At 34.5% G+C, this 25,832-nt stretch overlaps 1 protein-coding gene across 1 annotated transcript in view; it reads right to left on the bottom strand.

The window, feature by feature from the left end:
• Window positions 1-408: 408 nt before the first annotated feature.
• Arhgap5 (Rho GTPase activating protein 5) overlaps window positions 409-25,832 on the bottom strand; it is a 59,677-nt gene continuing 34,253 nt past the window's right edge. The window contains exons 3-7 of the mRNA XM_032907723.1: window positions 20,864-21,011; window positions 10,089-10,166; window positions 7,738-7,869; window positions 5,538-5,643; window positions 409-1,323 (exon numbers count right to left, since the gene is read on the bottom strand). Coding sequence (XP_032763614.1) covers window positions 996-1,323; window positions 5,538-5,643; window positions 7,738-7,869; window positions 10,089-10,166; window positions 20,864-21,011 — 792 coding nt within the window. The 3' untranslated portion in view covers window positions 409-995. The remainder of the gene's footprint in view (window positions 1,324-5,537; window positions 5,644-7,737; window positions 7,870-10,088; window positions 10,167-20,863; window positions 21,012-25,832) is intronic.

Here is a 25,832-nt window from a genome sequence, read left to right as displayed (position 1 = left end):
GATTAAATGTTTGGTTTAAAGAACTTTCTACAACAAACTTCATGTTTATGTATGAAAAGTTATATAACCTTATATGAAAATGTCATGAAGTAGTTTTCTACACTATACTAAATGTATTCCCCAAGAGGGAAAAATTAAAATATCTAAAATATATTAGATTAAGATTACAAGACCATCATAGATCTTTTAAACATGCATCTGTTTACAGAATTAACCATGTATACAAAATGTATCTTTCATTATAGATCATAAAGAAATGAGTTGGTGACAACTATTCTTTACATCACATTATCAACTCACTTTAACCACAGGTGTGTCCTTGGTGTGTGAGTAAAAGAGACAGGTCCACTCACTCCTCAGCAAGTCACCCACATGTGAGTAAAAGAGACAGGTCCACTCACTCCTCAGCAAGTCACCCACAGATTTACTTAGAAGATGAAGGTGCAGAAATGGGAAACATATTACATGTACTTTTTTTCTTTCTTTCAAACATCCCAAGCATGGCATAGTAACCTGAAATTAAAAAATACTTAACTGGGCTTTAGTTATCTATACAGACTGCTGGAATTAGGTCCCCAAATTAGCAATCAAATAACAAAACCAGCCATAAAGCAGGCTGAAAGCATTAAACATTTCATATATGAGTTTTTAAATCATTTAATTTCTATAGAAAAATTGTATTCACAATATAATGTGACAGAAATTGCCACAGGAATGATATACTGATTGCAATAAGGTTGCATGCAGCAGCAGCTTTGCATTTTTATAACTATTTTTTGTTTATAAAAATTAAACCTCTCCGGTCATGCTTATCACATGTTTTTTAGATTCGTAATGTAACTGAATAGGGAATACCATATAGTTCAAAGAGAAAATGTCTCATCATTTTCATGTGGATTATCTGTATGAAACATGAAATACACTACTAACCCCTGAAACATGCATGTCTAGATTTGTTTTTGTCCAATTTCAGGCCATCTGCAATCACATTCTATTTAAATAATACCAAGAGGATCTGTCTGCAACTGTGGTTGAATTAGCTGAGGTTGCAAGGGCGGTGGCAATTGAAGTGGTACCATTGACTCCACCAATTGTCCTGGATTTGAAGTTGGTGGAGCAGCCACAGTATTTGCAGTTTCTACAATTTCTCCATTGTAAAAGAAAAACTGGCACTGTTGAATAAATGTTTCAACGACAGATTGATGGATTTTAGTGGTAGACAGAAACTCCCGATTTTCAAAGTCAGGTCTCATCAAAGTTGGCCAAAAACAGATGGATAAGTTGTCTGCTGTCATTAGGTTGATTTTATTTTGCTGACTAACCCTGAAATTATAAAATGGGAGAAAAAAAGAAATCAGAAATCATCGCAATTACAGATTCTCAAAGCTAGTTTTCCATTCATGCTAATTTTACCTTCCAATTAATTTTTTTCTTAGCATGCTATATTCAACTACATTCTAATACAAGAGAGCAATCAATACATAGTTCTTGTGAGAATGCCAGATAGTCTATAAGATGTTGCTTGTATCCCAAGTCTTAAAGCTTTACAAATAGAGGTCTTTTCAATTAAAAAAAAAAAAATCCTTTTCCTCTAGGTTGAGAAGGCCAAGTGACAAACATGTGTATCTAAGCTTTTAGACTACTCTGGGAAATAAATCAGGGTGTGTCATCTCTTTTAAACCAACTCTGGAAAACCTAGCATAACTTATCCAGCCAAGAATATTTTTAACTTTCAAGAAAGTTAGCTCCTAGTAGACTATGAACAATCTTTTAAAACAGTAAGCATTTTGTACACTATTAAAATTAAAATTTTATATTTAAGACAACACTCAATAAATTCTACTTTAAGATTTCTCATGATTCAACAGAAATTAACAAATGGTCACAGAGTATAAAATGACTTTTCCCCAGTCCTTTAAGTATGTGAGCAAGCACTATCACTAAGTAAGCAAGACATGTGAGATGCTAACCTTAAGACATAAACTATGAATTATTACATCACGAGATAGAATTTATTCAATTCTCTTATTTTGTACATATAAAGAAACAGTTCACACTGGGTATAGTAGTATACATCTATAATCCAAGTTATCAGGAGGCTGAAGCAGTAGGATAGTGGACTCCAGGCCAGCCTGAGCTACAGAAGGAAAGGCAGAAAAAACTGTCCAGATAGCACATAGCAGGAAAATCTTTAAAACTTGGGGGGAGGGGTGGTTTAGGATGGGGGCCCACATACAAGGCATAGGAAATCCCCAGACACAGGAATCTAAAGTAAAATATGTAGCCAAACATTGTGTTCTAATTATAAGAGACTCAACTGAAACAAGTCAGAATAAAGCCAATCATTTCTTAATAAGTAGTAGGCAGTTAATATGTACGGTGTGGTATTTCTATGTAGCAGTCAAGTGCTAGGCTCTGGGATGACCTACAAAGTTAAGGATACAGTATGAAGTCTAACTGAAGATACTGTTATCAGAAATTTGGTTGACCAGGGAAAGCTTCATGGACAAGGTAAAGTTTAAGGAAGGGAAAGTGAATTATAACAGTGAATTATAACATTTATCAGAACCTTCTGGAGGGCTTTTTGAATATAAATTGCTGGTGGCTATTTAATGTTTGTGATTTATTGAACCTTTGGTAAGGCTGAATAACATAGATTCCTCATAAATTCTCAGATGGCCTGTTTTGGGTACCATACTCTCAAACTACTAGTAGCATGTTAAGATGTGCCACAAAATGATACTCCTGGGTAACTGCTGTTATTAATAGTTGTTAGTTAACTGTTGTTTATGAGAAAAGGGAAGATGGTGTAACCACTTAGTACAACTAGTGTTAATTATTTTAGTGTCTATAGTACAGAGATAAAGGACTATTTTAAACACTGAAAAATCTTTGGGGCTAGAGAGATGGCTCAGCAGTTAAGAATACTTGTTGCTCTTGTAGAGAACCGGAGTTCACATCCCATCACCCACACTGTGATCTATTAACTATCTGGAACTCTAGATCCAGGGCAACTGATGCCCACTTAGGACCACCACAGGTATCAGGAACACAGGTGGTACACAGATGTATATATAAGCAAAGCATACAAAATAAAAACAACTTTATGCAAAAACGTTTTACAATCATCTTGGCATCAGAACTAAGTGAGGGTAAAAATAGAAGTTGGCAAAGAACAACTGTTAACACTAGTAGTTCCTGAATGAGAAATAGTGAGTAAAGTTGTGGTAAGGGACAGAAAGTGGAAAAATAATTAAGAAAAAAACAGACTTGATATTTAGTGGACATGAAGAGTAGAAGAATAAAATCAAAGAATCATACTACATTATAACTACAATCTTATCAACCTATCAAAAACACGTGTTTGTCTTTCTCCTAGAAATCTAGCTCCATGAAGGCTTTGACAATTTTATTCACTGTTATATGTCCTCACTACTTGTGAGAACATGCAGCATTAAAAAAAAAAAATGTTCACCAAGTTACAGTCTAGCCCCTACCTAGCTAGCTTCAGCTGTCAAAGTGACTTCAGGATATCCTCAAACAGATCTGTCTGTGGGTATGTGTATAGGCTATTTTCTTGCCAAAAGATTCATGTGGTAGGGACTAGCTCACTCACTGTGCATGTGCTAGGCAAAGAGTGCTGGGCTGTATATAAAAGTTAGTTGAGCAGGAGTTAGAGAGCAAGCCAGTAACATCATTCCCCTACAGATTCTGCCTTAGCTCCTGTCTTGCATTTACCTTCAATAATGTGGGATACATAAGTCAAAAAACCCTTTCTTTCTCTAAGTTGCTCGTGGCCATGGGATTTATCACAGTAATTCAAAAGAAAACTAGGTCGGCATAACGGTGTTTCTTTTAACTGAAGTCTGAATAGCTTATGCTCTATTTTCCAATAAAGAATGCAAATCATATAATGTTTTTTTTTTTCATTAAAGAGTGTGGTCTTCTAGCATAAAAACATAGAATATAGAGTGAAAAATTTTATATATTCTGAAACAAACTTTTTTATGATTATACAGACTAAAGCTAATCAATGAGTCCTAATGTGAAAAGCACTGCCTGGTATAACCTGGCATTGCTCCTCCATCTTTTTACTTTTCCTGTTCTTATTTTTGTCAGTCCAAATAAGCTGCCTTCTCTTTGTGTTCTTCATGCATCAAACATGCTTTTGGCTATGCTGTTTATTTTTGTACATAGCCAAAAACAGTTCTAGAATACAGGAAGGTAAGCCAGTATTGTGACTCTGTGAATATACTCTGCCCTGTCATCTTTTCATAATCCTTTAAATAAAATCCAATTTTTAATTCAGCCTGGTATGTTCACAAAGTATCACTCACTGGTCTCTATATTAAGGTCTATAGTTTCCATATACCTTGTTAACAAAATACCAACCATTACTATATTATTATTAGTTTGACATTTTTAAAAAATGGGACTTGGAAGGATTATGAAGATAGTATAATTTTATATATCACTGATAGCAACAATAAAACTTTAAAAGAACAGATGGGTTTTATGATTATTGCAGTCTATTTTCTTGTGCTAGGGATCATACTCAGGGCATCTCAAAATTTAGGCAAGTACTCCACCATTGAGCCACATAACTCGGTAGAACCCTAAATTGTCACTAAAGATTTTCTGAATAAAATTTTGGTAAAAGTTTATTTTTACTTATTTGTACAAACAAACAAACAAACAACAACAAAAAAAACAACCCACAAATAAATAAAACCCTACCCAAAACAAAACCCAAAGCACCCATTCAGTCTTCAGAACAACTTCATGAAGTACTATTTTTCTCATTTTTATAACTGAACAATGGGTAATTTGCCTACAGTTATGACTATAGTCATATTGCAAACTGACACTTATTTGACTACATTGTCTGAGCTAGTCTTAATAGTCAATACTACAGTGCCTCTCGATGTAAATTCCAACTGTAACATATCTATAGAGTTATGAATACAGGAATTAGTTTCCTGTTTTTGGTAACAAGACAGTTTGTGATAAAACTTCCCCCTATAAAATACACAAAATACACAACACATTATAGTAGACAGGGTGAAGTGAACCACGCCAGAGTTACATTCTACTTATGATTTCCCTCATTAAACCTCAATTTCTCCAACTCCAAATAGGTTGATTTAGTTTATTTGGCTATTGTCATTTTCCAGCTAAAATTCTAAGACTGTACACAAGAGAACTACTAAAGAAAAATTGTGAAAAAAATTACATTGTTGGGCTGAGTATATAGGACGGTGGTCGAGTGCTTGCCTAGCATATGGAAAGCCCTGGGTTTAATTCCTAGCACAACAACTAAACAAACACAGAAACAAACACTGATCATATGTTGAAAATAGTAATATATATATATATGTCTGTACATATATATATATATTAGATCATGTAGACAGTTATTACAAAGAACCCAAATACAACTGTGTGCTCAGTCTGCATTCCCTTTAACAGAAGTTACAATTACCCAGCTTACAGAGGTCACAGGTTTGAAACACCAAGAGCATTTTACTTGCAAGTACCTGTTTAGATGTGTTATCACATATCTGAATACATCATAGTTTACAGGATGAAATTTCTTAACAATTTCTTTCAAGGCATGAAGGCGTTCTGTTTTATCTGGGATTTCTGTAAGAGAAATATTTTGGGGTAAAATTAATAAACTTTCAAATATCTGATACAAATATCCAGTTAATATGTACTATAAAAATTAAGACTGTCTGAAGTATATTATATTTATATATAACTAGAAATTTATTTAAAATTACTTAATTATTTATAAGGATGTTAATCTCTTTAAGATTCCTGCTACAGATGGTAAGAATTTCAGGCTTTAAGGGCACAACTACTCAGTCCTACAGCTGAACAACAAAAGCAGTCAGTTACAGACAACATGTAATAAATGAATAATGGGTATCTTCCAAGATATTCTGAAACATAAATTTTTTTATTTTAATGTGTCAAGTTTTTCTTCTCATAAAAGTTAAAAGACTTCCAAAACCAGTGAAGTCACAATATATCCCCGAAGCCAGTTGTCCAGTTTATTTACCTGTAATATCCTCTACCAAAGTATTTCCTTTACAGGTAGCATACACATTTAATATAGTTATTTTACAAGTTTATGCAATTTATAAAACAGGACAACTAGAATACAGTATTGCAACGAATGAGAAATAAAGAGACTGATTTTCTGTTCTCTTGCCTTCACATCATGGTCGAGCTATCAAGTAGTAAAGATTCACAGGTTTGTGACCAAGAAATAACAGATGAGAATATGTATATTGTGACAAGTTTTAAAAAATTGTTAACTTTTAAAAAAGAGATTTTATCTTTATTTTCTGTAATTTGTGTGTATGTCTTTGTAGGGAGGGGTGTGTTACACAAGTGTGGGTCCCCTAGAAGCACAGAGGGTGGTGGACCACCTGGAACCGGAGTTACAGCAGCTGTGAGCTGACTGGCAGAGGAGCCGGAAACCAAACTCAGGTCTCCACAGGAGCAGGGAGTGAGTGCTCTTAACTGCTGAGCCATTTCTCTAGCCCCCTTTTAAAGTTTATTTTTCCTTTATACACTTCACTAGTTTTTGTGTGTAGAGGTGGGAGAGGTGAAAGGCATGTGCCACAGTGTGTGTAATAGAGGTCACAGGATGACTGGTTGGAGCTGTCTCTCCTTTTACCATGTGCGTTTGGGGCTTGAACTCAAAGACTGTCAGGCATGGTGGCACGTACCTTTACCTATGGGGACATCTTGCTGGCTTAAAACTGTATTTTAATTAAAAACAAAACAAAACAAAACCTGAGAACTTTTAAAATAAAAGTAATCTCATTTAAAAGAACTTGAAGACATATTAAAAGGAAAAACCTAGAAATTACATTAATTTTATCCACCAATGCAAATTAAGAACTAGGTTTCTTGATGCCAAAATACTTTAGATTCCATTTTCTAGATAGATAATATGTGTATGCTAGAAGTATTGAGTGACTGATGTCAAACTAGGAATACACTTTGAAGTACTGTATCTTTCTGCCATACTTCCCCACACCCTAAATTACTTAATAATTTAAAAAATTCTCATCTAGGCAAATTTAAATTATCTAGCAAGCAAGCATGAAGACCTAAGTTCAGACTCCACCACCCATGTAAAATGCTAGAGCAAGGATAGCTCCTTGTAACCCTAGGACTGAGGAAAAGAGCAAGAGACAGGAGGATCCTAGTGCTTACTGGCTGCCAACCAGTACCATGGTAGGAGTGTGAAGGAGAGAGAGAGAGAGACAAGGAGAGGGAGAGCAGACCTGTCTTGGAACAAGGTGGACAGTAATAAAAGAGGACACCCAGCACCCTCTTCTGGTCTCAGTGCACACCCCCTCTGCCCCTCATTATCTGTGAGAGTAGCTAAAAACAAAATCCCTAAGGTCATTCATGGGGACCCTGATTCTATTTTAAATTTGGTGGATACCTTAAAGACATAATTTCTAATAAAATGAATTTCTAACTATAAATTCTAGTGCATAGATAGATGATTCTGGCAAGCAATATTTAAAGTGAAATGAGACCCTTTTTTTTTTTTCCCCCCCGGAGCTGGGGACTGAACCTAGGGCCTTGTGCTTGCTAGGCAAGTGCTCTACCACTGAGCTAAATCCCCAACCGGCAAGCAATATTTAAAACACCATCATCACTCTTCCTCACCCCTCGCTCTGGCAAAAAAAAAAAAAAGTTTATGCTTACTTGCTGCTTCCAATAGCTCTGGGTGGAGTGAGTATGGAATCAAAGGATCTGGCAGATCAGCAAAGAAAGCTTTGAGAGCTCCAGCTACAGCATTTACTGTCACTTCCATTGATGCTAGATTGATATTATGATCTATAAGACAAAAATCAAAACTTAATTGAGAGAATGAAATTTTAACTTATTACTGGTTAATGGTAAACTGAACGGGTACTTTCTACCAAAAGACATTTTTCATTAATTACCTTCCTCACAGGCCAGCAAACTACAAAGATCAGGAAGAGGCAACCCCATGCAGAAAGTATTTTATCAACAAACTCCGTATCGTACACACCAGCATATAGTGCATTAAAGAATTTTAATACTGCTTTTCTAGTTTCCTGTTTATACACAGATTATTTAAAAGACCATAACAAAACAAACAAACAATAGAGATTATGAATCTCGACTCTAACTTGGACCTTAAAATTCTACTTTGTAATGTTTTAAATGAATAGGTTAAATAATTATCTTATCAGTAAAGGGCTAATTTAAAGAACAAGAAAGAACATACTAAAGGTATATCATAAGGTTTATTTGATATTAACAAGTCAAATCCCTAAGACGTATAGACAATCATTACTTGTAATTTATAGCATGCTTCATTTGAGCTTTTTTATGATCACTTAAAGAAAACATGACCAATTTACACTTCTTACTGGTTAAGCATTATCGCATTAGCCTCATATTTATTCTTTCATCTCTACTGTGTGATAAAAAAATGAGATCTAGAAAGATTAACTTGCCTGAAGCAGACAGTTAAGTGGCAAGATTAAAAAAATAAAACCACTAAATTGAATTTAAGAGCCCCAACTATTACTCTGTCTTCCTCACTGAAAGTGGAATTGTAAGAACTGCATATTATAAAACACAGTTTTTTCTGATATTTCTTAAAAATACAGAGTATTTTTGGCAACATGGCATACTTTTTTTTAACACATGTATACACCACTCAGTAAGTGACGTTTTGCCATTTTAACAAACATACCTCATCACAATAGTCAACATTCATAGACACATGAGTGTTCCCCTCCTCCCTTTAAAATTATAAATAGTGCAACAAGTACCTTTAACAAGCTCATGCAAAGGCTTTTGGAATGCAAATTCCTTGAAGTAGAATTTCCAAAACAAAGAAATTTGAATTTTAACACTCACAAACTCCCTCTCAAAATGTACCCACAGCAGGTATACAAATTGTGTTTGCCTACATTACCAACAATCTTTCTCACTGATAATAAATACAATCTTAAAATAGAAGTCTGTCATTGTAAGGAACTGAGTATATTTTCAAATATATACTAATAGTTTAATCTGTATGGTAAGTCCATACTTTCTTGAAGATTTTGTTTTTATGCTCTCATGGAACATTTTTACATTTTTTAGGTAGCCTTGATTGATACTCATTTATGCTTCCTAGGTTCCTTAGCAAATTTAGGTCTTTTCCAGTCAAAGGCTATAAAAATATTCACTTACTTCCCTCTATTAATTTTCATTTTTTAGTTTTATCTTTGTTCACACATTGAGTTCACTCACTTTTGAATTTGCTCCTAAAGATTATTCTATGACATTAAAAAAGCACTTTTACATAGTACTGTTTTTTATATAATAATTACTAATCCATCATATGTAAACTTACTGCCTTTGTAATTCTGCCACTGGTTTTATAGATTCTGTTATTGTTTTAAGATAGGTTATTGGATTAAAAATATAAAATAGGATAAAAAACAGTATATAGACCATATTATATCAAAGCTTACCTCAAAATATTTGCTTTACCTGGATCCCTTTCTTGTCTTCAAGCCTTCACACATCAAAATATAGATAGAATACTGAACTTTCTTTACACAACTGTTTCAACTGTCTCAAATATTTTATTCTAAAACGCATTTTAAGTTTGATTATTTCCCACTTTCTCTTATATTTGCCTAGTATCAACCTTCCTAAGAAGACTAAAAGAATCAACATTTGCTGCCCCCTCCCCATCTCCTTCCCCTCTTAAAATACAATTATGCAGCCTTAGCTGTCATGAAACTCATAGAGATCCTCCTGCCTCTGCCTCCTCAGTGCTGGGAATAACGTTATGCACCAACCATGCTAGGCTTAGTATTTCTTGTTTGTGCTTAGACAGACCCTTACCAGTTCTATACTTTTTACTGTGGCAATTACTATATATTTAATATTTCTAATCACACTTTTAAATGCTTTCCTCTCCATATCCATTTCTGTAAGTTTTAAATAAAAACAGCAACTTTGCTACTGCAGAATTCTAACACAGAAAACAGAAAGACAATAATTTTATTTTGCAATTATATTACCTTGATCAAACTGCTTTTGAATGTTGTCTTGATCCGTTTTATTTCCACTAACACGGTATAGTCCTTCGGTACATAATCCTAAGAAATTAAAACATATTTTATAAACACATATATCTGTACTGAAGAAGATGCATACTTCTACAACTTTAGCGACTAGTCAAACTGTGACTACAGTTTATAGAAATATTAGAAAATTGATGTCTAGTATCATTCCTGAAGTAATATGTCAGGACCTTTGCACAGGACAACGCACTATATTTTTCCATTTGCCTGGTTAAAAGTATTTCATGCTTTACAAAGTATTATACTGGGGAAAATTTTCAACTCTCAGAAATCTGTGAAGATAAAATGAACAAAAATTTACTCTCAGAAAAATTATGAGCACAGAGTCATAGCTATAAAACTATGAGTTATCACTGACACAACCAACATGAATTAGTCTCTCATAAATACTCAGGTTATGTGAAAGAAACCAGGTTATGTGGTTGTATATGTCTATAATCATAGCCTTTGGGGAACTGAGGCAGAATGATCATGAGGTTAAGGCCAATCTGGGTTCAATAGCAAAAGCCTGTCTCAAAAAATAAAGAAGTAAAAATAAAAGAAGGAAGGAAAGAAGCCAGAAACAAAATATATTTAACTTATATGACATCCTAAAGCAAGGAATTCTTACCTAAAATACAGGTAAACATTTGTCAAAAGCAACTGTTTCTGGTGGCTAGAAAATCCGGAAAGGACAAAAAAGGTGATGAAGATATTTTATCTTGACAGGTATTTGTCAAGATGCATATACAAATGTACGTGTAAAATCAGTGTACCCTTTTCTAAAAGAACCAAAAGCAAATACTTAGCAATCTACAATCAGGGGTTGGGGAGATGGCTCGATGGATAAAGTGCTTGCACTGCAATCCTGAGGATCGGAGTTGGCAGCCACCTATAACCTACCATTCTTGAAGCAGAACTGGGATTTCTAGGGCATGCTGGCTAGAGAGATTAGATAGAATTGGCAAGGTCTGGATTTAGTGAAAGACCCTACTTCAATAAGAAGAGAGTGACTGAGGACAACACTAGATATTAACTTTGGGACCCTACATTCACACAACACACAGGTGAGCTGTAGAACATATGAACACACACACAAACTTATCCACAACCAGATGTGATTAGCATCAATCATTTGGGTAGAGACTAGTTGAACATAAAAGAACTAGTTTCCCTATTGAAATGCCACATGTGGATGTAGTGTTAGTGCTTGTCATCCTCAAGGTGCTTCACAGCACGGAGTGGTTTTTTCAGGGGAGAACTGCATTTTATGGACTACTTGGCAATGCCTAGAAATATTTTTAGATGTGAGAACTGGAGAAAGGAGTATATTAGTTCTTTTATTATTGCTATGACAAAATACCCAATAGAAACAACTTAAGGAAAATGATTTTTACTTGTGGTTCACAGTTTGAGGTTAAGGTCCATCAAGATAAGTAAGTCACGTGAGCAGGAACAGAAGGCAGCTAGCTGACTACATACATTATATCTAATGTTAGGAAGTTGGAGGTGGGGGAGGGGCTGGAAGCTAATGCAAAGCTCATTTTCTTTTTACTCCTCTCTAGCCTACGAATGGCTTCCATCCAATTTAGGGTAATCCAGAAATTTCGTCATCTCCTAGGTGAATACAGATTAAATCAAGTTGACAATATTAACTATCAAGGGGACCTACTGAAGTTATAACAGTAACAAAACATAAAACAACAAAAAAAATATAGTTAAGGTCATAAGCCATAAGTATTTCAGCTTTGATTTATAATTTCTCTTTTTGTTGTGGTTACTATACCACAAATACATCAATTTATATCAACAGACACACAATTTGCAAAGATATAATTTGTGGCAAAAAATAGTTTGAAACAGTTAAACTGAATTAAAACATGACCATTAAAAAGTTTAATATATGCTGCTCAGTGTAGGGGTAGTGGTGTATACTTTTAATCCCAACACTTGGGAGGCAGAGGCAGGTGGCCTACATAGTGAGTTCTAGGACAGCCAGAGCTACAATATGAAACCTTGTCTCTAAAAACACCAAGAAAGTTAAGATGATAGTTATAACCCCCTAGTAACAATTAAAAAGCTAACTTAGACTCTCCTTTTTTCCTCTTAATTGATTAAAAAGAAAAAAAATGCAGCCTCTAAGATACTATCACAGGATCAATGGCACAAATATTTGAATGTAAAGAGATGGAAGGTTCATCAAGTGACTGTGGTATTCAGCTACTTAAAAGGCTGAGGAAGGAAGAATAGGTGAACTCAGGAGATCATGATTATACATCAAGACCAATCAGGATTTACTCAAGGATAACAAATTCAACCCACCCCCCCCAAAAAAAATCAATTAATTAATGTAGTAATAGACTGCAGGAGAAAAATCTAACTTAGTGTCTTAATTCATACAGAAAAAGAATCTGATCAAATTTAGCACCTTCTATGATAAAGTATTAATAAAAGAAAAATACGACTAACATCTAAGAACTTTAGAATATAATCAACAGACCAAGCCCAAGACTTCTGAAGTATAAAGCTTAAACACTATAGTCTACTTAGTGAAATCTGGAAAAAGAATTTAGTATTTAAAAAGAAAAGGCACTTGGAATCCTAAACAATCAGAGAACCTTGCTCTAACTCTAATCAATCGCAAATAGTAAGCAGAGAAATAATAAAGCAAAAACATCAATTCACAGAGTCAAACACATCAGAAATCAGCAGCCCTAAAAGTCAAGAAATCCTGACATAATTTATTTCTAGTCCTAAAAGTAATAGCCAACAAAGATGCCTATATCTAGCAAAGCTATCTCTTAAAGTTGATAAATAAGGACATTTGAAACTAAGGCATATCAAGAACACCAAGCCAGTACCGCCTGGATACTTAAATACTATAGATTGAGAAGTCTTGATCATAAGCACATAAGAAAAATAAATTTCCCAAGAAGAATTCATCATATTCAACACTGAACAAGAAAACCTTTAATACTCATCAGGAGAAATCAATGACTAATCAATAATCCAACCATATAGAAAAGTAATTCCACCCTCCACTTTAGTGGGTTATATTTAATAAAGGATGTGTGCTGTACTGAGGTTACAGCTCAGTGGTTAGAACCTGCTCAGCACATACAATGCTCTGAGTTTTATCCCTTGCTTCACTTAACGGGGAAAAGGAGCAAACTTAGAATGTGTCCCATGCCTAAAAGCAAAGCAAAAATAAAGGTCCAGTAAGATGGCTCAGAGGGTAAAGGCATTTTTTGCTTGAGCGCGCGCGCGCGCACACACACACACACACACACACACACACACACACACACACACACACAAGTACAAAAGGAATAACACAAAATGACTCTGCCTATCATGCATGCACAAGACCCTGGAGTTGATTCCTTTAATGGGGTAGGTAGGGTAACACATGCATAGACCTAGTACTCAGAGGTAGATGCAGGAGGATGGGAAGTTGAGTGTTATCTTCAGCTATAGAGTGAGTGTGAGGCCAGCCTTGGCCCAGTCTCTCTCTCCCTTTCCTCTAAGAGGTGGAGAGTCTGGAGAGATGGCTTAGCTGTTAAAGCTCTTGCAGAAAACCTGAGTTCAGCACCTATGTTGGATAGATGACATGTGGGGAGAAAGAATGAAACTGCTGGTGAGAATGAAACTTGTGTAGTAGCCACTATGGAAACCAATATGAAGGTTTTTCAGAAAACTAAATATGACATATCTATACTACTCTTGCTTATATACTCAAAAGTCTACTAACACTGCACAGAAACATCACACACCCCTGTTTATTGGTGCACTACTGACAACAGCTAGGAAATAGACATCTATCATTAGATGAACAAATACAGAAACTGTGGTACATACACGTATACAACGGTATTCAGTCACAAAGAAAAATGAAGTCATTTGCAGGGAATTGGAGTGACAAAATACTCTGACTCAGAAAACATTTTCTCTTTTCTGTTCAACATACAGACTGAAAATTACATACACACATAAACATATATACATAGTAAAAGGAAAGCATCAAGTACTAGGGTATAGAACGTCAGTACTATGTGCAAACGTTTTTTTTTTTGTTGTTGTTTTTGTTTTTTGTTTTGTTTTTGTTTTGAGACACGGTTTTACTATGGAGCCTTGGTTGGCCTGAACTCATTATGTAAACCAAGCTGGTCTCAAATTCACCAGCTGTGCCCTCCCAAATGGTGGAATTAAAGTGAAATCACACATGGGCCCCACACACAATATTTTAAGAATCAAAATAAAAAAACTAGATAATGAATAATACAAATGTGATGTAATAGACTTTAATATGATATATAGAAAACTGATATAAAAGTAGCAAAAACAGGACTACCTGTTAACAGTATGGGCACAATAGAGAAGTCAGATCAAGAGAGGGACAAGAAAGGAAAGGGGGTGGGAAATGAGTTAAAATTGCTCAAGTATGTGTTGTCCATGTATGAAAATGGCCTTATGTAATCCAGTATTTTCTTTTTAAGTCAGATTAAAAAGACACCTTAACTTGGACAACTGGGAAAATGCAACTGCTATTGTTACAAATAAGTAGAAACAGAAGGTATTCTGAGGAAGATGGATGAAATACATCTTAATTTTGACAAGTACAAGCCATCTCATTTTAACCAGAAATGTTCAATAGGCAGCTCAGAATATATTAACATATTAAAGTACAAAAAGAAAGATCTGGAAGGGAATTCTATAAATGGGATGGCCCTGGCCCATACACAGGTATCAATCAGGTATACATAATAGGCATCATAAATGTAATGACTATAAATTACTCAAGCAAGGAGAATGTACTTTAGTAAAGGCAAAAGAAACAAATGTGTAGAAATGTTTTCACTTAAAACAGGATTTAATGTTTCTTAATCAAATACTTACTAATGTGTTATGCTAAAAATTCATGTGCTACTAGTTCAAGAGGCTATCTATTCTATATGTCAGAACAATGAAATAAATGTTTGCCCTATTTTTAATGGTATTAGTAATGAAATTTCACTGTGAGATTTCTCATATACTAAAAGCTAATAGTGACAAAGTTAATATTAATGGAAGAATTCTTAGCAGTAGTATGTGACAGTTCTAGAAAAAAAAATGTTACATGAGTAACATACAAAGGTGGTGCTTTCCCAGTTTATCAAATACAAGTTTCTTCTGTTAATGCCACAGGACCAGGAGTGCATGCAATTTTTTTTTTTTTAACTTTCCTGAACTAAAATGAATACCTACTTTTTGAAAAAAGAAATTAAAAGCCATTTTAACTGATCTCCATTAAAAGTAACAATGGTTTTCCAACACTTGTTATTTCCATTACATATAATAATTTAAAAATTCACAAAGCATATATTATATACATTATTTTCATTTTATCTTAAAAACAAAACAAAACAACCTGGGACCCTGAGTTCCACAACTTGTGGTGGTGGAAGTCTTGAACCCAAGGAAGAGATCTGTGTTTCTCTCAACTTTGGTCAGAGAAGCTTCTGTGTGCAGCCCATACTTGTTAATACAGACACTCATAGCTGGTCAAATGCTGAGTGTAAGTAACCCAGTGCTCATCCACACCAACCTTCTCTACCCACGGCTCAGTACAAGAGGAAGGAAGGAAGAATTTAAGAGTCGGTAGATTGGGGGAAAGGGGGTTGAGGGGAGAGGAGCTATGAAAAGCTGACTCCTAGACATGGATGCGGAATACATCAACTCGCCGTAGCTGTATTTACTGCATATGAGCAAGCCAATCAGAATTCCAGCACGCGGGAAGGGGGGAGGGTATGGGTGTGTGCACGCGGGAGGGACTCCAAAGTCCTACACCCAGCTGCGTACATAGCTAATGGCAAGTGAGAGGAAAGTCACTCTGATTTGGGGATTTGCTCTGGTCTCGTGTCTCAGCATTTGGTTCCAACCCACATCAATATGGGAAGCACTAATTGGACTTAGGTAGTTATTTAATAACAATAAAAATAAACATAAAAAGTTGGAAGACAGGGCAGGGGTCACTAATGGGAGTTTGGAGAAAGGTAATGGAACACAGGTTTAGATTCCTCATGGCAGAGATGGCATGACATGGTGGCAAAGTAGCATTTATGTCTTTTCTTACCTTTTGGAACTCTGAAAAACATTACACCTGCACTGTTAAATTCAAGTGACAGTAACTACAACTTTTGTCTGACAATTATCTGATAGTGAGTTGAGGCTATTTAAAGAATAGAATTCTAAATGAAATAGTTCTTTAATGACTGTTAGCCCTACAAAAAAAGTTCCAGTAAATAATAGTTAGAATTTCATCACAAATTAGACAAATAAATTTAGAAACATTCTATAAACAAAACAAAAACAAATGCAAAATAAAACAAACAAAAGCATGAAATCATAGACATAGATAAGAAGCTATTTTAAAGAAGCAAAAAGCATACCAAAACCAATAATGGAGGATCCACGAATGAGTCCTGGTTAGTCTTGTTATGTTTTTCAGAGTTCCAAAAGGTAAGAAAAGACATAAATGCTACTTTGCCACCATGTCATGCCATCTCTGTCATGAGGAATCTAAACCTGTGTTCCTTAAGTTAATTTTTTTTTGGGGGGGGGATTACAACAATAGAAAAGTATGTAAGGCTAACCCATAAACCTCAAAAGATGACTCTGATTACTGCATATAATGAATCAAGATAAGGTCCTATTAGCTGAAGTTGGGTGACTTTTTAATAACTCAACGTAACTTATACCAACATCAAAAGAGAAAATAGACCAGTGAGATGGTTCAGTGGCTAAGATGCTTCAGGCCAAGCCTGAGTTCCATCTCGGGCACATAGTGGATGGAGAGGACTGACTCCCTCAACTCATCTCTGACCTTCACATGAGCATATGCACACACACACACACACACACACACACACACACACACACACACACACAGGAAATAAATAAAAGGAATTATTTTTAAAATAAGTAAAAAGAGAAAACACACACCCAGTGAAAATGCCAAAGACAAAGACTGAAGTGACACATCTGTAAGATGAGGGATTATAACAAGTCAAGAGCAAAGAAGAATTCTACCTAGATTTTCAGACAGAGCATTAATCTTGCTGATGTTGTAATTTCAGAATTCTAGCCTTCAGAGTTGACAAAATAACTAGCTTTATTCTAGGCAGTTTCTAAAAGTCTTATGGCAGCCTCAGGAAACACAGAAAAGTTTCCTTAACAGGGTAAGTACTATTTATGAGAAAACCACCTTGATATCCCAATGATAAAAAAACTGTCTATCCCTCAGATAAGAAATACAACAAAGGTACTGTTTTCGTGCTCTGATTCACCAATGCATTAGAAATTCAATAAAAAGAAACAAAGCCATATAAAATATAAAGAAGTAAAACTATACCTACTAGAATACATACCAAAAACAGAGTTAATGAAATTCAGCCAAATTACAGGATCAAAATTTAAAACACTGTATATGGCAATATTTCACCAAAAAATCCAGTAGTTAAATAAATGAAAAGAAAAATCCAAAACACAAAAAAAAATCAAACCAAGCATTTGTGAATTAAAAAATAACACAGTCTATGGCAATACTATCAAAATAATCTAGGTAAAATGTAACCCATATTAAAAGAAAAATAATAGTAATAATTAAGGCACAAAAGCAAACAGAACAATAGTATTAGTTAGCAATGATGTAAACAGCATTGACCTTTAATACATTGTTGGTAAGATGGAGAACAGTATCCACTATGGGAAATAGTTTGACAGTACCATAACAAAATTAGTTACTAGATGACACAGCAATTCCATTCTTCTAGGAACATACTGAAATAATAGAAAACAGTTGAACTAATCTTTCTATATGAATGATTACAGTAGGACTATTCACAATAGCCAAGAGGTAGAAGCAACCAGAATGTGTCTACCAAATAAAGGAGACAAAATCTGGGAATCTCATTGATACATGCTACAACACAGGTGAATCGCAAAAATAAGTCAAGTCAAAGAAACTAGACAAAATCTCCATAATTACATGCCTAAACTTAAATAATATATCCAGAATAAATAAATAAATCTAGTGGGACAGAAAGCATACTGGTAAGTTGAAGAAAGTGGGAAACTCTTAAGCATGAGGTGTTCTTTAGCGCTATAAAAGTGTTCTGGAACAAGTTGAGGAGTGGCCTACAACACTAAGTGCAATACACATTCCTGGGTTGTACATTTTAATATGGTTAGTTTTAAGTTCATAAATTTTACCTTAATATATTGTATAAAAAGTTATTTGATGTTGATAATTATGATTCCTTATTTTCTTCTGCTAGTTTTAGAGCCTTTCTTTTGTATAATCTGTCTACATTTTGAACTTTTCTTCTTACTCTAAATGTTGATCCTGAATCCTACTAAGATAAAGTTACATTAATATTTAAATATTGACAATTACCAAAATACTTTCCTAAGCTCTGCAGACACATATCCAATAGATGCAGCATGTACAAATCATTTTGAAACTGTTTAATATGTTTTACTGTGATTCTATTTGCATTAATATAGACATTACTTCTACCATGAAGGATTAACTGCATGAAAATTGACCTCCCACAGCAAACAGTTAAAAAGAGGGGGAAAAAACTCAACATTTTATAAGAAGTACTAAATACCCAGCTCAAAACTGCTTTTCCCTATGGAAAAGATAAACTATCTGAATGCTCCAATTTAGTGCCTCCTTCAGTGAAAGGAGGTGGAAACCTGAGAGCTGTGACAATCTAGCAGATACAGATAAGAAGTCAGAAAGACTGATGCCTAATCTGTGGGCCATAGCACCAGAAGTAGAGATGCACAGTCAAGAGCCTCATACATGTACAGAAAATTCTCTACAAACCAGTAGAATAGTCCATATCTATGACAAGTTCCTATAGCAAGAAACTGAAAGTTATTCAGAAAATATCTTTTAATACGTAGTGAGTTGAGTAAGATCTCCTTGCTACAATAAATAATTCTATGTATCAGACCAAACAATAATCTGCATCCTTAACATTTTAGCAAATTTAATCCAGCAATATATAAAACATATCAACATTAAGAACCAGTGGTATCTACCTCAGGAAGTCAAGGCTAGCTCACTTGAAAACCAACCAATATAATTTATTACTTGAAACTGAGTTTAAAAAATGTTATGATTATCTCTCAAGATGCAGACAAACTTTGTCATAAAATTAACATCCATCCAGCCTGAAGGGTTTTCATCAAAACTGAACTCTGCAGAGATGACAGAAGATCTACGAGGATGTGATCTCCTTCATACAGAACATCCTCATGTACAAGGCCCTGATGCAAGTCTGTTCATTTATCTTAAAGAAACAGAAAACTTGGAGTCATGTGTGGATGTAGGATATGAAGAGTCTAGTTATAGTTTGTCTTACTTGCTAGTGAACTGAACCAAAGTAACTAGAAGTATGTGTATTAACAGTTCAAGGTCAGCCTAGGATACAAGGAATTCCTTCCCGAAACAAACAACAAATAAGTCAGATTCACAAGACCTAAATATATTACTATAGAAAATGAGAAATCATTAACTCCAAAGCAGAGAGCTAACATTAGAAAAATCTTGTTTTCCCTGTCTTAAAGTCAAACAAGAAATTAGTCTAAAACTCACTTAAGTGCTTGGTGAAGGAAAGATTAAATGCGCAGATCAAACGTTGACTCTGTGTTAACTATAAGAATATATATCTGGTTTTATATATATATATATATTTATATAAATTTATATTATGCTGGTAAATAACAGTATTTTGCTATATTGTACCCCTTAGTAAATCCACAAGTCACCATTCCCCATCAAGTACATACCAGTATGTAAAGAAGTAAGCTGATAACTCATCTAAAGGGTAAGGCATCCATGAGCAAAACTGAGCATGATTATTTAGGTAAGACATGAATGGCTATAGTAGTTTTTAAAAAACAAAACAAAACAACAACAAAAAACCCAATCCTTATATATAACCAAAAGTGTTGCAAGTAAATAAGGCTAAAACTAACTGATATAGCTTATGCTTTTATTTTTTTTTTTTTATAATTGTAGTTCACCCAGTCACTCAGGCTCATGGTTAACTTGAGTTCTTTTAAAATATGCTTAATAGCCAGGCATGTTGGCAAATGCCTTTAATCCCAGAACTCAGGAAGTAGATAGAGACAGGAGAATCCCTGAGAGGAGAAAGTTCCATAACTACAAACTGTGAGGTATATACACATTCCTTATAAACATAATTCAAACAACATAAAATGACATCAAGCTATAACTGCTGAATATAAATCATAACACCACACAGAATGAACTCCCATTTACAAATGTATAATTATGGCTTTAACTTCTAAAGAAAATTATTCATGTGTAGAGTAAATAACATAAATAGTATCAGGTTTAAAATAGTAAAAAGTATTTAATTATTGACTCAAATCATAGTAGCAATCTCTTAATATGATAAAGTTATTATAAATTCCAGAATTAAGTAAGTTTAACACCTTAGCTTTCAACATAGTTATGTTCAAGAAAAGATCTTCAAAATCACTACGGATTAACAATGAAAAGTTTGAGTATGAGACAGCTACCTCAGAGAGACTAAGATGACACTAATGGGAATGCTAAGCACAAATACAGTTTAACATATCACATTTAACAAACTATTATTATAGCAAAAATGAAAATACATATCAAGTCTCATGTATTGATTCTTCTAGCCTACCTGTGTCTTCAATAAATTCCACACATTTCTCAACAAATAGTGGTATAGGCTTCTCAGCTGTAACCAGATCCTGGAGGGGCATCCCAAAGTAATTACTTTCCCAATTTCTACGTGTTGGTGGGTTGAAGGTCTTAGTTTTCTTTTTCTGCTACAAGAAAACATATTCAAATTAAAACTATTAATGTTTATCTTCTCCAGATTATTACCAAACAATGTAAATAAATACTTTGGATCAAAAAGAAGTATTTAAAAGCTACATCCAATCCAAATGCCTCCTAATATTGTCCCTGGTAAACTCTGCTAGATAAAAACTGAACAATGGAGACAGAAATGGACAGGGAGGGGGACAGGAAGCTGACTATAGGAAAATGATCTCTTTGGAAAGAAAGTCTAGAAGTTAGAAAAATTAATAAGAGATTGGGAAAAAATTTCTCAATGTTAACATAAAGGACTAACAAAAATACCAAATGTCCTTCCTCATTTTATATGTGATCTATCAACTTTGAGGTAAATTGTAGCTTTATATAAACTTTTATTTGTAAGAACAAATTATTCTTGATTGATTATAAATGAAGTTATCTGACTCTATAAACTTTTAATTGTCACCACCAGCTGCCTTCTTTCACATTTTGTTTTTACAATTTATTCCTTTACATTTTTAACATCTAGACATTTAATTGTCTAAAGAAACATATAAAACATCTTCAGAAAAGAAAAATTAAACAAGAGTTTTCAAAATCTAGTATCAGAAAGAAAATGTATTCACTAGAAAGTAAACATCTCAAAAATATACTAAACACTGTCTGAAATGCAACTATTCCGGGGATTCTAAATCAACCTTTCTGGATTAGATGTTATCTCTGCAAATGATTCTGCAGCTGGGGATCTCTGAAGGACAGAAAGATGAAGTTTTCAAACTTAAAAAGTTAGAGTACTTGACACCCCAGATTCTTTCAGTCTAACTTCATCTACAATTTTTTATTCTCCCTGATAAAGCAAACCGAACAACCAGAAAAAACAAAAAAACAAAAAACTAGTAATACCCCCCTCCCCTCTGCACACAGTCGTACTCATTTAGTCCATTAGTACTGTTGCTGACATACAAATAGGAGGAAAGTGAAAGGAGCAGCAAGAGAGGAAGCACAGACACCATCATCATACCTTATGCCCCGAATAGCTCTCGTTTTCCCCATTCTTTCTACAGGAACCTTGGTTTATTCTCTAGGCTGGATATCTTGAATATTTTAGTTCTTTCAATTTCAGGTTCTTTCACACAGCAAACTACCAGAGCTCATAAAAATCTAACTTTCAAATCCTCAGTCACTACCACTTTCTGGTAAGAAAGGCTATGCACCTCTTATAAGTACAGACTATTTTCAAGTCACTAGAGTGTTCTGGAGCAAAATCTAACTTGCCTATAATTTTATTCTCCAAATGACCATCACCAAAGCAGCTATGTGCAAGGAAGTAGAAGAGACTGTAACTTAAAAGGTAGACAGAGGTAAAGTGGCTAAGTTCTTTTTTCTTGGAAGAAGTGTGGTGTTTTTCAAGCTACAAACTAATAACTATTAGAATTTGAATGGAAAAGAAAATCTGAAGCAAAACTGACTTTTGTCTGTTTATAGGAATAATGAGAATTGCCAAAAAACCATGCAACTTAATCAACATTAATGCCTAGAGTCTAATAGCATGAATAGAAAAGAAGAAGTGAAGAGTTCTTAGTCTGCAACACCAAAAAGTTATTATTTTTTTTAAGAGTAAGAAAGATATCTGGAACCGGACAGATGACTCAGTGGTTAAGAGAATACACTGCTCCTGCAAAGGACCTGGCCTTCATAGATACCTGTACTCATATGCATATACCTATATGCATGAATAGACATGGGACACAAACACACATACATATAATTAATTTTTTTTTAAAGTCAACTGTCTAGTTAAGCCTTAATTGTTGTAATTCACTCTTAAGAAATACTACTTTTATTATTGGCCTTTCAAAACCAATTTAAACTCTGAGATGACTGAAATACTTGCAATCCCAATTGAGGACAGGAGAGAAAAAAAAAAAAAGACTTCACTTTGTCTTAGAATGCCTAAATATTTCACTAAATTTGGTGGTTAATAAAAGGAAACAGGCCAGGTATGATGGTGCACACCTTTAATACCAGCACTCAGGAGGCATAGGCCAGCCTGGTTCTACAAAGTGAATCCAGTATATTCAGGGCTCTGTTATCCAGAGACCCTGTCTTGAAAAAACTTAATATACAAGCAAATTAATAAACTTACAAGCAAATAAATGGAAGTAAAATAAGGTAGATTACCTAGCACAAGCCCAAAGGTATACTGCAGGGCCAAAAGTTAATTTTGAAATTTAAGCAGATTTGATGTTAGTAATCTAATACAATAAACAGGCAGTCTTATAGGAAGGACATTTTAAACCAACTCTAAAAGGCACAATTTAATACAGGTTTGCTCTAATATCATTATATGGGGAGGAGGTTAACCTATGTAACCAGTAACTTTTCTAGTGATGCCACAAAAGAAGTTTACATGCTGCAAACTTGGGGCAGGGCATATGGGTATACAGCTGTGACCTTAGCACTTGTGAGGCTAAGGCAGGACTGCTGCTAGTTCAAAGTCAGTCTGGTGTCACAAAATGAATTCAACCTAGAGTTTGTAGAGAAACTGTTTTTAAAAAAGAAAAAGGAAAGATGAAAAGTTTTAGATCAGATATATCTTTCAAATGAGTTAAAATGCATACAATTCTTTGTTGTTATTGTTCTATAATTTATAGTTCTTAGCCAACAGAATCAATCCAGGGAGTTCTTCAAAAATTTAAGAGTTTGTAGGATTTCATTTTGTTGCCCAGGGCTGTTCTCAAAATATGTTTCCTCTACCTCCCAGGATTTACATGCCTGACAAATGGAGGATTTTTAAGCTCTCCACATACTATTAAATCTCTCTGCCAGAGCTACTGATCTGTATATAGCCATTAATTCATACTAATTCAACATAATTTTTTAAAAGCAAGAATATATTTTATAGTTTTTAAAAACATTTAGTGAGAAATGGATTCTCCAATTAGAAACAACTGTGCCAATGAAAAACAAGATCTGATTTGCAATAGTCCAATCCTGCCTGCTTGCCTTCCTATTTACCTACCTATTTATCTATATCTGGTTTTCTGAGACAGGGTTTCTCTGTGTAGCCTTAGCTTTCCTGGGACTCTGTAGACCAGGCTGGCCTCAAACTCAGAGGTCTGCCTGCCTCTGTCTCCAGAATACTGGGATTAAAGGTGTGTGCCATTACCATCCTGCTTCCATTTTAAAAGCAAATCTGTGTTTGCAAAAACATACTCACAATAAAACAAATATTCTATTTGCAAATAATGTGAACTAGGCCATCAATTAAGTGTACAGCAGATAGTTTAAAGTCTCAGTGTGAATAGGACCAAGAAGAGAAAGTTTTCTTCTCCCACTTACTGCAATGATACCAGCAACATATAATAAATAATATTAAAACCGTATAAACAACAAACTGAAAAAAACTTAAGCCCAGCAAAGACAGTTAACTAGGCTTTCAAAGACTGTAAAGTAAGAAAATCTGTATCTCTTAGACACTGTCTTTTTAGATAATGATCAAATAAGGAATAAGGTAATGAAGAAACTTAGACAAATTTTTGGCAGCAGCAAAAATTAAAGAACTCACTATGACAAAAACACTAGAATAAAATATTAAGGACCATCAGAGCTCTACCTTTTTACCAAATACTCCTATTACATATACCCAAATACATGGGGTTTGGTAGCAATTTAAAAAAAAAAAAATCATGTATGTGTACTCTATTTACATTCCCTCTCTTCATGTTCTCCCTCCAGTTTCTTCTCTAGAAACATGTCCCCTACTCTCAAATTCATGGCCCTTCTTTCTTTATTACTGTTATATACATGCATATATATATATATATACACAAATGAATATATAACTAACAACCTTCTGAGTCTTTTTAGTTTGGTTCATATGTGTGTATTTTTAGGGCTGACCATTTAGTATTAGATAACCAATTAGGAGGTTCTTCCCTGGGGAAGACTGATTTTCGCTCTCAGTCACTGCCTGTAGCTCTTTATATAGAAGCAGGGTTTACTCTCAGGTTTTTGTCCTTTTAAAAAAGACCCTTATCAGTTGCTGCTCTAAGATACTGGGCAGACTTTTTTTATGCAGACATCATCCATACAAGCCAACTTTCCTGCCACTCACATGTCAAATTTGTCCCCATGTATCTAAATATCTAATACTAATTGGCTAGTTTTCAGTTCTCATTTTCCTCGACTTCTCTCAACAGTCCTTTTAGGGGACTTCTCGACCACTCCAATCTTGTGTCATGGCTTTCTTTTCAGTGTACTCTGTAATAATGGTATGAATGACTGATTATCTTCTCCATCTAAACTCACCCTCTTGGTAATACCATCTAAATACTCCAATTCACCTTTCTCTGAACTTTACGGTAATATAAAATAAATTTATTCCAAAGTCTAAGACTTTTTAACATGTCCAAAATTCCTGATGTTTTCCATAAAATAAACTGTATCTATATATGTCATTGGTTGGTAATTCCATCATTTCAAGTTGCTCAAGCTAAACATATTGAAGTCATCTGTTGAGAAATTCTGTCCTCTGGGCATGGTATCTATCTTTGATTACCCACAAAAGACTTCGGTAACATTGACCCTATTAGCATTCTCTTGTGGAAGGGGTAGGCTTATGAAGTGGCCACAAGGCAGCCCTACAAAGGACTTATCAACCCAAAACAGCTCATCTCACCTTCAGGATATGTAAGTAGCTAACATTTCTGGGATTTAGGGGGATTCTGGTGGTGTAGCTGCCTATGCTTCCACAAGTAACTCCCTACCCCATCTGTGTTCCTGTAAGTAAACCCAATTAAGCTCATTAGCTCACAAAGCTACTATTG

Source organism: Rattus rattus, chromosome 7 (assembly GCF_011064425.1).
Source record: "Rattus rattus isolate New Zealand chromosome 7, Rrattus_CSIRO_v1, whole genome shotgun sequence".
Classification (NCBI taxonomy): Eukaryota; Metazoa; Chordata; class Mammalia; order Rodentia; family Muridae; genus Rattus; species Rattus rattus.
The sequence above is the reverse complement of the archived record's forward strand: the minus strand, read 5'-3'. Positions and strand labels throughout refer to the sequence as shown.